This window comes from Neopelma chrysocephalum, unplaced genomic scaffold, assembly GCF_003984885.1.
Source record: "Neopelma chrysocephalum unplaced genomic scaffold, ASM398488v2 Primary Assembly neopelma1_96926, whole genome shotgun sequence".
NCBI lineage: Eukaryota > Metazoa > Chordata > Aves > Passeriformes > Pipridae > Neopelma > Neopelma chrysocephalum.
Window position 1 is genome coordinate 852230 of NW_020925569.1, and position 14161 is coordinate 866390.

Sequence of the window (14161 nt, forward strand, 5' to 3'; positions counted from 1 at the left end):
GACTGTGAATAGGGTTGGTGCAAGAACGCAGCCTTGTTTCACACCATTTGTTATTAGAAAGGGCTCAGAAAGTGCATCACCATGTCTGACTTGGCCGTGCTGATCCTCATGAAGTAGGATTATCATTTTAAGGAACTTGGGGGGACAACCTAAACGTTCCAAAATCTGCCACAGACCTTTTCTGGTCACAGTATTGAAAGCCTTGGTGAGATCAACAAAGGTTACATGAAGACCTTTGTTCTGTTCCCTATACTTCTTTTGCAGTTGTCTGAGAACAAATACCATGTCTGTGGTACTCCTGTTGGCTCTGAAATCACATTGGCTTTCAGGTAGAATTTCTTCTGCTATAGCAAGTATTAGTCTGTTCAAAAGTATTCTTGCCAGGATCTTGCTAGCAATGGAGAGCAGAGTAATACCCCGGTAGTTTGAGCAGTCTGATTTATCTCCCTTCTTATACAAGGTGATGATGACTGCATCACGAAGGTCTGATGGTAGTTCGCCTAGTTCCCAACAGCACACCACAAACTCATGGAATTTAGCATGGAGTGCTTGGCCCCCATACTTCCAGACTTCGGATGGAATTCCATCAACCCCAGCTGCCTTGCCAATTTTCACCTGCTGTATGGCCTTAAGAGTTTCTTCCATAGTAGGGGCAGTATCCAATTCATTCATCACCAGTTGTGTAATGTACTGAATTACTGAGTCTTGAACTACATGGTTCTAGAGACCAGTTAAATTTCTCCATTTCAGCCAAGTAGATTGAGTCTCTGTGCAAGATGAAAATGAAGAACAAATGAGAGGTGAAAAAGGTGGGCAGGACACATGACCAGTGTGACTTGTAAAAATGACATGAGATATTTGAGCCCTTACTGAGGACAGAAGAACATTATGAGAAAGCTGAGTAAACAACTTTGTGAGGCATGAAAAGTGAGAGTCCATTGATTAGTTTGAAGCCCAATGGCTATAACTTAGTTTGCTAGCCCCAAGCTGTTTACTGACAGGCACAGTGGGAATTTTGGAGTAAGAAATGAGTTGGTCACAAGGCAAGCAGAGATTTCAGTGAGATAGCTAAGGGTGAGCAACATGATTTTAATTGTATTTCAGCTGAGATGCAGAACAAACCAGTAGAAATTAAGAACCTGAAAGACATCAGAATGGCAAGGGACAGTCAAGTCACTGAGGGTGTGCTAATCTCAAGTCTATCTCAATTTTACCTCAAAAACTGTCAAGCAAATTTGGTGGAGTCTGGGACTCATCTTGACTGACAAACAGTTGTGTGAAAAAACAGAATGAAAGAACTAGAGGTAGCAGAGAGAGATACTAGGTACTCTTTTAGGACCAGATGCTCACACCAAAAATCATTTGAGCTATGTTAGGTAAGGAATTAGATTTCTAATAAAATAAGTGTCTGTGAAACGTATTTGTCACTTGATGGAAATATTTAAATAATAGGAAGTTACTACTATTAGCAGCATGTTTTCCCCAAAGTCTAAAAGAAACAAGGACTTACTTTGGCCCATAAACTGACTTCTACATGAAGGAATTACTTAGAAGTCAGTCACTGTAGTGAAGTTAGTGGACCCAGGAGAATCCTCAAGGGGAAAAAGTAACCTTTGAAAGATTTTTTTAAATCTGCCCTGCTCCCTCATTTTTAGAAGCTTCTGATTGGCTTGCAGCTTACCAAGTTACTTTAGCTGGCAGTTTTGATGCTGCAGACTATGATTAACATTTTGGATAAAATGCTAAGAATTACCTGTATGTTGTCATGCTTTGACTGGTCGATTGTGAGTGATGCTTGCATCCTAAATGTGACCATTGGCCTGCTCCAGTGTGTGTGCCTTGCTTTATGAGCCAAATGAGAAAGATGGATTTCTCATAACCTCATACATATCAAATAACTTAGGCAAGTGAATAGCCTTATGTTTCTAAGTGTGTTTTGTGGACAATTTAGCCTTTTTCCAAGTGATCATTTTTCAACCACAATAAATGAGTCATTTAGCACAGCTGAAATAAACAAGGTATTTCATCATAAGAAGGCTCTGCAGTAAGAATAGAGACAATCATATCTGTACTCATCTGAACAAATGAGGAAGTTCAGTTTTATTATGTTTGATTCAGAATCAGTGAAAAATAGAAATGCTAAGTCATCATGATCACTTGTTAACCATCATGATGATTATGATCATGTTAAGTGAATGCTTCCCATCTCTTTTTACATGTAAGTATTCTCTAAGAGCTTTGATTCTTTTCAGAATTTTAACACATCTCCTTCGAACTGTAAAGCTAATTGCATTGTCTAACAGGTAGGCATTACAATTTATAATGTCCTAAATACTGTGATTCAGTCTAAGAAAGGAACAGCCAAAGGTCTAGACTCAATTTCAGCCTCACTAGAATTCAGGTAGGGTCATGATTAGCTGAGCTCTCTAATTGAAATATGAATATCAAAGTGCTTAATTATTTAATACATGCCTTCATTTATTTTTAATATATCATAAAAGATTGGGGGACAAAATCAATTAATATGGGTTTTTCTGTGTTTCAGCTCTAAGTTCAGCAGTAAGATACAGTACGTCAACACATTGGCAGAGCTTCGTGAGATGATTCCAATGGAATATATGCAAATACCAGACAGTATTGTCAAGTAAGTGATGTACAGTAAGCGTGTACTTGTTCTAATGGAAACTATTTCCACAAACTAATAATAGTGTTTAAGACTCTGTAAAAAAACCAGAAAACACTTTCCTGATATTCTTAAAAATGCTTATGTGTTGTTCCACAAATATTTCACTGTCAAACTCAGAAGCAGGAAGCCACTGTATAATGGAAACACGAAACACAATAAATATATACTCCTTGGGGAGTAGGAGAATAGTTTAACCTTTCCACGGCTGTCATCTATGCCATATTTTTCCATACTTTTTTAAGTAAAAGTGTTTTTAAGTTTTAGTCATACAGGGCTTTGAACTGAAACAATAACTAAAAGATAGCCTGTTCAATAGGAGACCACTGAAAGTCCGTACACTCACCTTCTCTTATCTTGTTGATTGTCATGTTTAAATCCAGAACCACTGAAAGACAGTTTCTCAGTTTTTGCTACTTATGTCTAGAAGTTTTTTAAATGCAGGCATTTAAAGGGCAGTATCTATTAAAAGGAAAGTAAAGTAAGGAAAGTATATATTAAAAAATTGTGGGAAGTTGATTGTTATTTCTCATCCCAGCTGACTTCTTTTCAGACCTGAAAACAACAAAATGGAATCATATACCAAGACAGAAAACATGATTGATTGAAAAATTCATGGGTTTCATATCCATTCATTCATTCATGGCTAGACTTCACGAACGAAGATTTGGAGAAGGCTCTATCCACATTTGTTCCAAGCACGCTGGTGGCTAATAAGGCCAATACACATATAGTTTCTATTAAATAGATAATCCTGTTCAGGGATGTTGTTTTGGTTTTTTTTTTTTTAATTGTTCTCTTTATCAAATGTTTTGAACAGCAAAACATTCTGCTCTAGTAAGTAATTTGATGAGCAAATACACAAGTATGATTGTCTTTTCCTTATGGTTTTTCAGTGACAGCTTTTGGAGCTGTCATAGATGTCTTCGACCCAGACAGGAGTTTTCACACCTGTCTCACATTAGTTGCAAAGCAACATAATTTTCTTCATCAAGCTAATGGTGTAATTCCAGAGAGCAAGTGGGAAGCTCAGTTCTGGCAATGGCACTTATGAAAGCAGCAAACTGGAGTTGTGAAATCAGAGGTCATAGAGACTTTCACTCAACTTCATTTGCTGCTGTAACTTTTTCAGAGGTGGAGTGATGCTAAGAATGTGGAACAGAGACCGTTAGTCAACTGAGAAAGACATGTCCATAATGTCTTAACATCCTTAACAGTTTTTCATCCTCCCTCCCTCTCTCCCTTCCTCTTTTGATTCCTATAAAAATTTTAATTTCTTATAGTTCCTTTTGATAGAAACCTTAACATGATACTCAGTTTCTGTCTCTGTTTCCTTGCTGTGTTTACTGTTAGGCTGTAGCAGCACACATCTGTGTTATGCACATTTTTACTTCCTTGTAGTGTTTGGGAAGTCCATTCACCTCTCAGACCAAAGGTGAAAAGATCACAGCAGCAGTACCAAATAAACTTTAGTACTTAAAACTGAAGAAATTTTAGGGAACTGCCTACTTCATGTAATCAGCAGCCGGAGGAGAGATCATGATATTGCTGAAAAAGATAGAACTCGAAAGGTGACAATTATGCCTATTGGTGGCAAGCATTTTCAAGATGCTGTGATAACAAGATTTAGTGGCTCTGTGCATTCAAGACACCGTGAGTGGTTATTCCCATAGCACAGGGAGGAGAGCAGTGTTCAGCTGATAGTTTCCCTTCTACTGCAAATTGAGAAAGGTTCCTGTAGAAAATTACATTTCGTCTTTTGGCTTCATAATTGCTCCATTGGCAAGAACAAATATACCACCTGTGCTTAAGAGGAATCCCACCTGTTGAAAGTACATAGGATTTGGGTTGTGTGGTTAGTTGGTAGTTTTTACTGAAGTGGGATACAATGTGCTTGCTGGATCATATGATATTTTACATCTTTTCCTTTGTCCACTCTTATCTTGTAAGGTATGATGAAGAGAAGTGTATTAAGAGAAGAATGAGGTAAAACCTGCTTTCTAGCCCCTGCCGCTGCTCATAACGGAGTGAATCTGTGTGACAGCCTTTCACCTGCAGGCGACCTCAACAGCTGAAGGAGAGAGGACTTGCAATGATGTGGAATCTTACTTTCCCCTTCAAGCTGTTGAGATCAGCCTCCCTTGCAAATAAAACTCACTGAACTGTAAATGTCCTTGACTTGGCCCAGGCTGCAGCTAGTTTAATATTATCTGATAGAGCAACTAAATGCTTTCAGCTCTGTCCACTAGGCATGCCTCAGACCCCTGCTGCTTCTCTGTCTGCCTCCAAATGAGCTCAGTAAGAGTTACAAATTTAAGGTGAGTTGAGCACAGGGATAAATGTGAATAAATATTGAACTGAGGAGCTTTAGGGTCAGTGTGTCCTAAATCATACTGGGTTCCTGTTTTAGAAGCATGTACTATACTTGTTCTTTGCTCTGCTATTGCTCTGCTTCTCTCTTATGCTCTGCTTGCTTCTCTGTTTCTTTGTATCAATAACTTTTACTCATGCAGACTGGATGAAGAGCTGAGGGAAGCTTCAGAAACAGCTAAGTAAGATAGCTTTCAACTGGATGCTGGCATTATATTTCCTTGTTTCACAGGAATAGTTTGAATGTAGTAGTACACTATATGTTTGGTACAACGATCAGCTTGTAGTTTCAATTACGGTGTAAGTTGTCATATTTGTAAATTGACTTCCCCTCTCACTAAAAGCAGCCTTCTTTTGTACTGCTGGGTCTCAGTAAGAAAGAATCACACCCTTACGCTATAAAAAAAGTTTGCTGTTTTTTGATTATTGTTTCTGTAGTCATGGGGATGACTGAAATCACTTATTTACTCCATTAAAATGGATCATTAAACATTTTCTACCCTTCATCTGTTATGTCAGTTTTTAAAAAGTAGTTATTTTTAATATTTTTTTTTTTTTTTACAATTTACTAAATTAGGTCTAGCTCATTCTCATTTAAGTTAGGCACATAAATTCTCCTTTTTTTCCAGCATTGGCTGGATAGGCCAGGGAATTAATACTTGATAATAATATTGTACTACTTGGTAATAATATTGTACTGTATGTGGTCACTTAATAAATCAGTGGCAATTGATGCTCAGATAATTTAAACTCATAACTCCTTATGAGTTATGAGTTTATGTGCTTTGACACTGAGGCAGTATGGTATAAGGTACCAAAGAAATCCTTAACTAGAAGGACTTGACTCATTGAGAAGAGCTTAGAAAGTATCCAGTGCGCTTTCTTCATATGTGTATTTTAGAAAAGATTCTGGAAAAGGAGCCTGTGTCTACTGGTTCTAGTACAACATTTTCCCATTTTTGGTTTTTGTAACCAAAGATTTTGAGGTCTGGAGTTTCTTTTCAGTCTCTTTCCATTTAACTTATGCACTTCAGGATTTTCATCTTACAGCTTCTGCTTTGCTGTACTTTTTCCTACTGTTTCTTCTTTTGCAGTACACATTTTCCTCCTGTTCTCCGGAGACTGGTTTTTAAAACAACCACAGAGAAATATCCAAATCACTGGCCACTGCTTTTTGATTCTAGCAGTTCTGTATTGCCTCAGAAGCAATACATTCACATAAGTAGTTATTTGATATCACCTGAATATTTTGTTAAACAAAGAAACCCACCCAGCCTTGAAATGCAACTTCTATCTCTTCTATTCAAACATTTTCAAATGCATTGTATACATGACAGTGAAAACTCTCTGGAAGAAAGCTGCTTTCTTGTTAGTCCATTTAAAATAGTAGAGGCTGCAGCAGAGCAAGTGAAAGGGGAAGTAAGTATTCATGTGAGGCATCACTGATTATTGTTACTGTTGGATGTATGAAGTCACTGTAGTGCATTTCCCTTCCCCAACTTAAAGAAATAGCTTAAAAATTTATTACTCAAACTAATGTGTGTTGCGATCACTAAGATCACTACATTCTTAACAACATTTGTGTGTTGTGCTGTCAAAGATTTTCACTACAGTTAGTTATTACATCCCCAAATTTTATGTCGTATTTAAAAAGAGACAAAAAAACCACAGAAGAAATGTTTACTCCTCTTTTTCCTTGTATCCAGAACTAGCTGCCTCTCAAATGATCCAGAAATGACTTCAGTGGAGCAGGAGTAAGAACTTATGCCTAATACTGTCATTGCAGTTTAACATTAATTTACAGCCATGCTGCTAGGAACTGAGGCTGGGTAGGCTCCATAAAGCTTATTAGAGAGCTAAATACTTTTATGGTAATATTCAGGAAAAAGCAATGAAGCTTTATTATATTTATATTTTATATAATTTATAAATTGTATACTGAATATTTATTATATTTGTATTGCATTGCACATGTGTTTGAAGTGTCCTTGACCATTTCCAAGCAGAGACAGATATAATTTCTAGTCTGAAGATATTCAGGTTAAGTTATGTGAAAAGCAGGTAGAAAAAGTGCAGCATGATCAGAGTGAAGATGGTCCTATGCTTTATCCTCAATTAAAAGTAAAAAGGTAAGCTTGCCATTCTCATTCAGAGATTAAAAAGTCTTGTATTTTATTTTGATTTCTGGACCATGCTCTCATCATCTGCCTTCTCTTTGCTTTTCTGCTTCTCAGCTTCTTTCATAGTTATTTTCCTGATTAAACCTCAAGCATCCTTACATCTTTTCCTTTCAAAGCTGCACTGTTTCCCTTGGAAATGGGAATTTGTCAGTCCTCTGGTATGCTGCTCCTCTGTCTGATACTGTAACTGAAGCATGAAAATGGAAAACCCTGCGCTGCTCTTACTGTTCATCAGTGAGAGTATTTGTAGCTGTAGTGTGTCACACAAGCACTAACAGTTCCTTGCTAGAACAGCATGTCAGGAGAACCAGCTATTGCAGCAGAGAGTATATTCCTGGCCAGTGTGTACAGGGGAGGAGTGACTGGGGACTTGGCTGTCCCTACCCGTCTGGTTGGTGTGTAGAAATATAGTGGTGTCTCACCCTGGAATATTGTTCAGGGAATATCATATAGTAAACCTGACTCCTTAGTAAGATTCCATCAATAACACGAGTATTGATAAGCAGGCAAATAATTAGAAGTACATGTAGCAAAAAGATGCATAAATAAAATGTAGCTTTGGTTTTTAAAAATAAAACAGTACTCTAGTAAGCTGTCACATTATCATATCTGATACATATGTTAGAACCATAAGCTAAATACCTGATTCCTGGAGCAGTTAACATTATATCTCTGAGCATATTTTTTTTCCTAGGATGCTGTTTTACTCTGTAATGAATCAATATGAGGACTGCTTTTGAAAGTATAAGAACAGAAAATAATATGTTAAAGACTATTAACTTAACGATTTTGATCTTTTTGTGGCTTGAACAGTTTTTCTCTTTTTCTCAAAAGATAAGCTGAGCAGCAAAAAGCAATATGAGAGAAAAATTTGTATTTATTTTAAATAAATATAGTTGAGGCCAAATTTATGTTAATTCCTGCTATTTATTTTCTCTGCATAAATATGAATCTGTCATCAGAAGTGACAGTAATTTTCCTGTGATCATATCCCTTATTTTTTGTGTCACTTCTTCAGGAAAAAGAATTTCTAGTGTAAATCCGTCTACACTGAGAACAGCAGTTTTACACAGATGTTTCTTCCGTATGCTTTCTGCTGGAATGTCTCTGGAGTCTGCCCAGCTCTTAGTTTGCTTTTGTTGTCTTTTTCATCCTATTCCAAAGGCTTTTGTCTATTGTCATGCTCCCTTGTCTTCTATTTTGTTCAACTCCTTGCACTTCCTCATGACTTAAAAAAACCCCTATGAAATAATTCACAGTTAAGTAACCCTGTGCATTGTGTAACAGTTTATAAATAAACTGTTATACAATTTATATAAAATATTTTTATATAAATATAAAAAGGAAACTTTAAATAGTTATGTATTCTTTAAGGAAAATTCTGTCTTGAGGCAACATTTATGATGACAACTTTTTACTTTGAAGAATGCTTCTAAAGTATTTGATGACATGTGCTTTGCACTAAATAGCAAAACTGTACTCTCAGAAACATTTTTAGGGCCACACTGTTGTGTCATTCCAGCATCAGATCTTCCCACATCTAGTGTCTACTTCATATTGGAATTGCTGGAAAAATAATTATTAATTTCCATAGAACAGTAATGCAACTTATTAAGGTGTGTACTTTCCTGGATGGTAGATAGAATGTGTGTAAATTTTTGAACACCACTGCATTGAAGTAAATGAGAAATGAGGATACTCAACACTTTGCGGGAGCATAGGATTGGGAAAAAGACTAGTCAGTCACATGCTTCATAGCGCTGATTAATTTTTTGTTGTTATTCTTTGTTGTTCTGTCTTTAATTAATAGCATCGACATGACCCTGAAATAAAAAGCATCCTTGCCAGGCATTTGAAGAAGAGGGTTCACTTGGATTTTCATCACCCAGACACTCACGACCATGCTGTACAATAAGTGATTTGGTCAACTGTGTTTGCTTCATAATTTTTCCATGTCATTCAGCAATTCAAGAAGACCAAAAGGGCCAGTCCTATTGCCATGGAGACAGCAGAATTTTGGGGGGCCTGGTTATTTATGTTGTTTTTCAGAAATGGTTTTCTTTAGGAAAGCTATATCATCTAGCACTGGTTTCTCTGTGTACGTGCAATTTCTGTTTCAAAGGATACCATTTTACCAACAGTGTGCCTCATGAACAGGTCAATGAGGATGGGGATTTTTTAATTTTTGTCTTCAGCATATTAGTGTTTATGCATAGCTGAGTGGAATAGTTATTGTTACAATAAATGTTAGTTTGCTTGTGTCACAGAGCAGCAACAACTGTGTTGTTTAAAAATAATTCTAGAAATGATGCAGGACTTCCTTGAATTTGACAGGTCAGGTTGGATCAGACTTTGGGCAACCTGGTCTAGTGAAAGATGTCCCTGCCCAATGCAAGAGTTTTGGAACTAGGTGATTCTTAAGGCCCCTTCCAACTCAAAGCATTCATCCTGCTTTGCATTTGTGTTTCTTGCTATCTGAAAAGCCCTTCCATCTTCATTTAACCCTAATGACTTTTTTTATTTGGTCAGAGAAAAGACTGATATACTGAAAAATAATAATGAGTCACCAAATAGACCTCCCAGAGGAAGAATCAACTAATCCTGTAAATGATTGTCATATATTCTAAAATCCTTGGAGCATTACTTTATTGTTGTTTTCTAAATCTGCTTTTTCCGGAACCTTTTTTCTAAGTTATGAGCCTTCAAATAACATTCTGCCTCCAACTGTAAAGGCTATTAATGCTATGAATATGAATCACATAGTATTTTCTACTAACAGCCAAAAGTTAAACATGTAAATCTAAAGTTGCAAGTCACAGTCATTTGTTAGGAATACATGTTAAAATATAAGTAAAAATAAATCTTACAATGCAGTTTATTGTCTGTGTCACAGAACACAGCAGTAAAAGCATGAAAAAGAAAAAAAGCCCTAAGCATTTCTTGTTTGCTGCTGTCCTGTGTACTGGCATAAAAGTCACTACGGTAAATCCTCATATTTACTGTAAAGTAGCTGCAATTTCTCAGACCATGCTTTTGCATTGAGTGCAGATTAATTATCAAGTGAATACTGTTTGCTTGAAAAAGACAAGAGTCAAGAATATGACTAATGCTTTCTCTTCCCCTAATGAACACATGCATGCACTTTTCAAACCTCCTGACTCACCTGCCTTTTGGGAAGTCCTAATGCAAATAATAGTATTACATACTCTCTGAAATATTCTTTTCTTCACAAGATTCTCATATACCCTAGCATTACGTCTGTGGATTCTTTACTTTATCTGTAAATAAGTCCTTGGACATAACTATTCAAGATAAATTGCACCTTTTAAGTGTGCTCTAACTCTAGTCCTGCGTTCAGTCTGGAATTATTAATGAAGGAGAAAACAAGCGAAAGATTTCTTGGGAAATAAAATTTAAGCAGAGGCAGGGCAACATGAGCCTTGATTTTTCAGTAGGATCTAAACTGAAAATTCTATTTTGTCCTTCATTTAGAAGTGTGATGGTTTTGTTCTGTGGTTTGCACATTTCCAACTCTGTCAGATTCTATCTTGTATTTGCAAGATAGCCTGAAAGTAATGAAGCAAGCATCCATCATTGTGTGCATAGTTGTTCGGCTACTGCAATGAAAATTGAAAATATTGTTAGAAAAGCAAAAGAAGGCTTTTTTATTGCCCAGCATAAAAAACTGCCCCTCTTCAGTCCTTGCTCTGTACTGACAGGTGGTGCGTGGTATCTCTGTCATACTTGCTAGTCTGCTGTGTATCGCATCTTTCTGTCAGTTCCTGTTAATTTTCAGAGGAAGGACCTAATCCTGCTGACCATTGTTGCTGCTCTATAACCTTGCCCTAAATTAGGTAGTTTCCACCGTTTCTCAGATATTTGAATCCTGGCTTGTGTCTGCCTTATAAAAGTGCTGTCACTTAGTACATTGGGGATAATGTTTTATGTACAGATTAATATTTGTATTGACTTCCAGATGCTAATTAAGCTTCACCAGGATCTAAACTATTAAAAGCATTTAGTAGCATGAAATCGCATCTTTTGTAGACCTGTAGTTTAGGCCACCTAGGATGAGCCCGATGACTTGTGTTATGCTATAGGTGGAGAAGTTTTTGCTAAAAGAGAAGTTCACCACAAAGCAGATCTTTAGCACAAATCTTTATTCACTGTCTGAGACCTAAGTGGGTATAAAAGATTTGTGATTTTAGTGGTGCATGTCAGTTCAGAGTTGAATTTAATTCTAAAGGCTTTGTATGAAATTACTAAACAGAAAAGCTGTATATTAATTAACACGATTAATGTGGGTGGAGTAATAGTGGCAGCCTGAGATGGAAGGAATTTGTTTAAGCCAAATGTCACATTAAAACAAAATGGGGCCTCAATGTGATGGTTCAAAAATGATTGCAAGATCAAGGTTTGATTATCTTTGCTTATTAACATATTTTGAAAAGTTTTTTAATGTTATGATATTGCAATTCTATATTATACTAACAATAATGTATCAATATTATTAAATCAGTAGTTTGTTGAAAGAGGAATATAGTATGTATAATTGCACAGATAAAAGCTTTTATATATGGATTTTTCTAATGTGTATCAGAGCGCTCAGATCAAATATAAAAGAATAGTTGCAATTTTTTTTGTTAAAATACCTATGCTAACTTAAATTATAGATTAAGCAATACAAGGATATATAATATCATTGTATGGTTATATACACATATGAATCACAAATAAAGAACTGCAACCAACTACTAGAAGTATTTCCTTTCAGCTCCAAGTTGTGGGGTTTTTTTATTCCCTGGATGTGTAGAAACACTTGATTGTTTTAAATCACAGTTCTTTGCATAGTTACAAATATTCTTTTACTTTCCATTCCCTACCTGTCCTTCCAGAAATTGAAACTGAGTCAATTTTGTGTCTCATGTTGTTAGTCTCTGTCTCTATGTATTCAAATCCTTGTTTTGTTGATACTAGGAATATTTTTCCTGAAACAAAGCAGAAGGAGCTCTTTACATTGCTTTCTATTTTGTGTCCATGCTATTATCTGAAGGTCAAATGCATAGATAGTCTCAGTCCATCTCATATAGTAGGCAGAAAACAGAAGCTACAGGGCAGATTGACTGTGAAACCATTCTGAGCAGATTAACAACTTTATTGACTGCAGTGAAGGAAGGAGTCAGACCTGATGGACTTTCAGTCCTCTCACCTGCATGGTACCCTGTGCCCACTGACATCCCAATCTAAGTCTGTTTCAAATGGGTCAATTTATACTGCCAGTTCTTTAAGGAACTAAGGTTTTGCTCTTAAATCCAGAAATATGTTAGGTGTGAGAGTGCACCATACTGTGTTATCACTATAGTGTGTCATATTTGGATTATAAAGTTAGAAGAAATGGCATTTGAAGCTAATATTTCTGTATCGTGAACAAGTAATTTGAATCCAGCACAGTACTATTTCTAAATTATTTTTAAATGCCTCGAGACCAATAGACCCATGTGCCTCTCCTAACTCTAGCTAGTAATCTATGAACAGTCTTGGGAGTAAATGCTGACTCCAGAGAAGGAGGTTTCTTTTGTGTTTGAGATGACACAACTGTGACCTCCGTGGTGGATTACTGCAGATAAAAAAGGTGCACTGTGTCTCTCGTACAGTATCTAGTCTGTCAGAAAAACTATTGGATTGTCAAGCTCGCTGTTCAAAGGAATTAAATTTATTTCTTTATTTCAGGTGAAAAATTAAAAAGCATAAAATTGCTTCCCAGTATTATCTGTTTAGCCAGGTCATAACTTACTACTAAAATGGAATCAGTTTTGTTAAAAGAAACTTCAAATCAGAGATGTCAAAACCTTATCCGCTTGCCTCTCTTTTATGTATTTCAATAGGCAGCAAGCAAAGCAGCCTCCAGCAATGGTAGGAAAATAATCCACAGAGTACTTGCCATGCTCCTCCCTGAGGCTTGGTATGTAAAGCAGGCCTCAGTGAGAGAGTGACTCAGAAAACAAAGTGCTGGCTTTCTTAGGACAATGTTAAGCCATCAAAACTGTAAAATTTCATGTCTGTCTTCATCCCTTTGAAGTATGAGTAATGTTGCATCAAACAGTAAAACTAAGGAACAGAAAGAATATTAATGTGAGATTTGGGGTTCATGATGTAAAAAAAGGAACACAGCTAAAATTATCAGTCAGGGAAAGAAAAACTAGGGGAAGGAAGGACAGGTCAGGGAAATGACCAGTGACTGGGGGAAGGTGGGGTTACAGGCATCTTTCTGCTTGAGGCTCCAGCCTTCTTCCAAATTCTGATTCTCCTTGGGGAGAGCTGCTGAAACATAGCAGGCCTGTTTGCCTGGAGCTTTTACTTAAAAGAAGCACATGTGAGCTCTGTTCCAAATGTTCTTTTTCCCCTCTCATTTAAAGAAATGATGGAATCCCTGGAGATAAGTGGCTTAATCTGGTTTTCACTCAGTGTAGAATAAAACCCTCTCAGCCCTTGTGTAGACATCACAGAAGAGAAAGCTGAAAAAATGGGAAATGTTGCATAAATTTAGAAAATTAAATTTTACATATTTCTCAGTGACTTGCATAGAATAAGCCTGAGTCAGAAGACATCATATAAGCGTAAATGAGGAAACAAATTAAATGTAGAAAGAGCAAGATGCAATAGGAGGGGCATGTGGAACAGTGTTTCATAGTGGAAAATAACTGTAGGAGAGAAATGACAGAATAGGAGATGAACTGTGCCAAGGAGGATAAACAGAGACCAGAAATGCAACGTAAAAAACAAGAAGGGAAGGGAAGGTTTGGGAAGGAAAGGTTTGGGAAGGGAAGGTTTGGGAAGGGAAGGTTTGGGAAGGGAAGGTTTGGGAGGGGAAGGTTTGGGAAGGGAAGGGAAGGTTTGGGAAGGGAAGGTTTGGGAAGGGAAGGGAAGG

At 36.8% G+C, this 14161-nt stretch overlaps 1 protein-coding gene across 6 annotated transcripts in view; it reads left to right on the forward strand.

Moving 5' to 3' along the window:
* Window positions 1–11993, forward strand: part of PRUNE2 (prune homolog 2 with BCH domain) — a 160217-nt gene extending 148224 nt beyond the window's left edge. The window contains exons 16-20 of one of the 6 annotated variants that reach the window (XM_027670698.1): window positions 2546–2644; window positions 4634–4669; window positions 5197–5235; window positions 6760–6807; window positions 9044–11993. In XM_027670698.1, coding sequence (XP_027526499.1) covers window positions 2546–2644; window positions 4634–4669; window positions 5197–5235; window positions 6760–6807; window positions 9044–9065 — 244 coding nt within the window. In that variant the 3' untranslated portion in view covers window positions 9066–11993. The remainder of the gene's footprint in view (window positions 1–2545; window positions 2645–4633; window positions 4670–5196; window positions 5236–6759; window positions 6808–9043) is intronic. The other 5 variants (XM_027670700.1, XM_027670699.1, XM_027670702.1 and 2 more) reach the window with 5 other exon arrangements.
* The last annotated feature ends 2168 nt before the right edge of the window (window positions 11994–14161 follow it).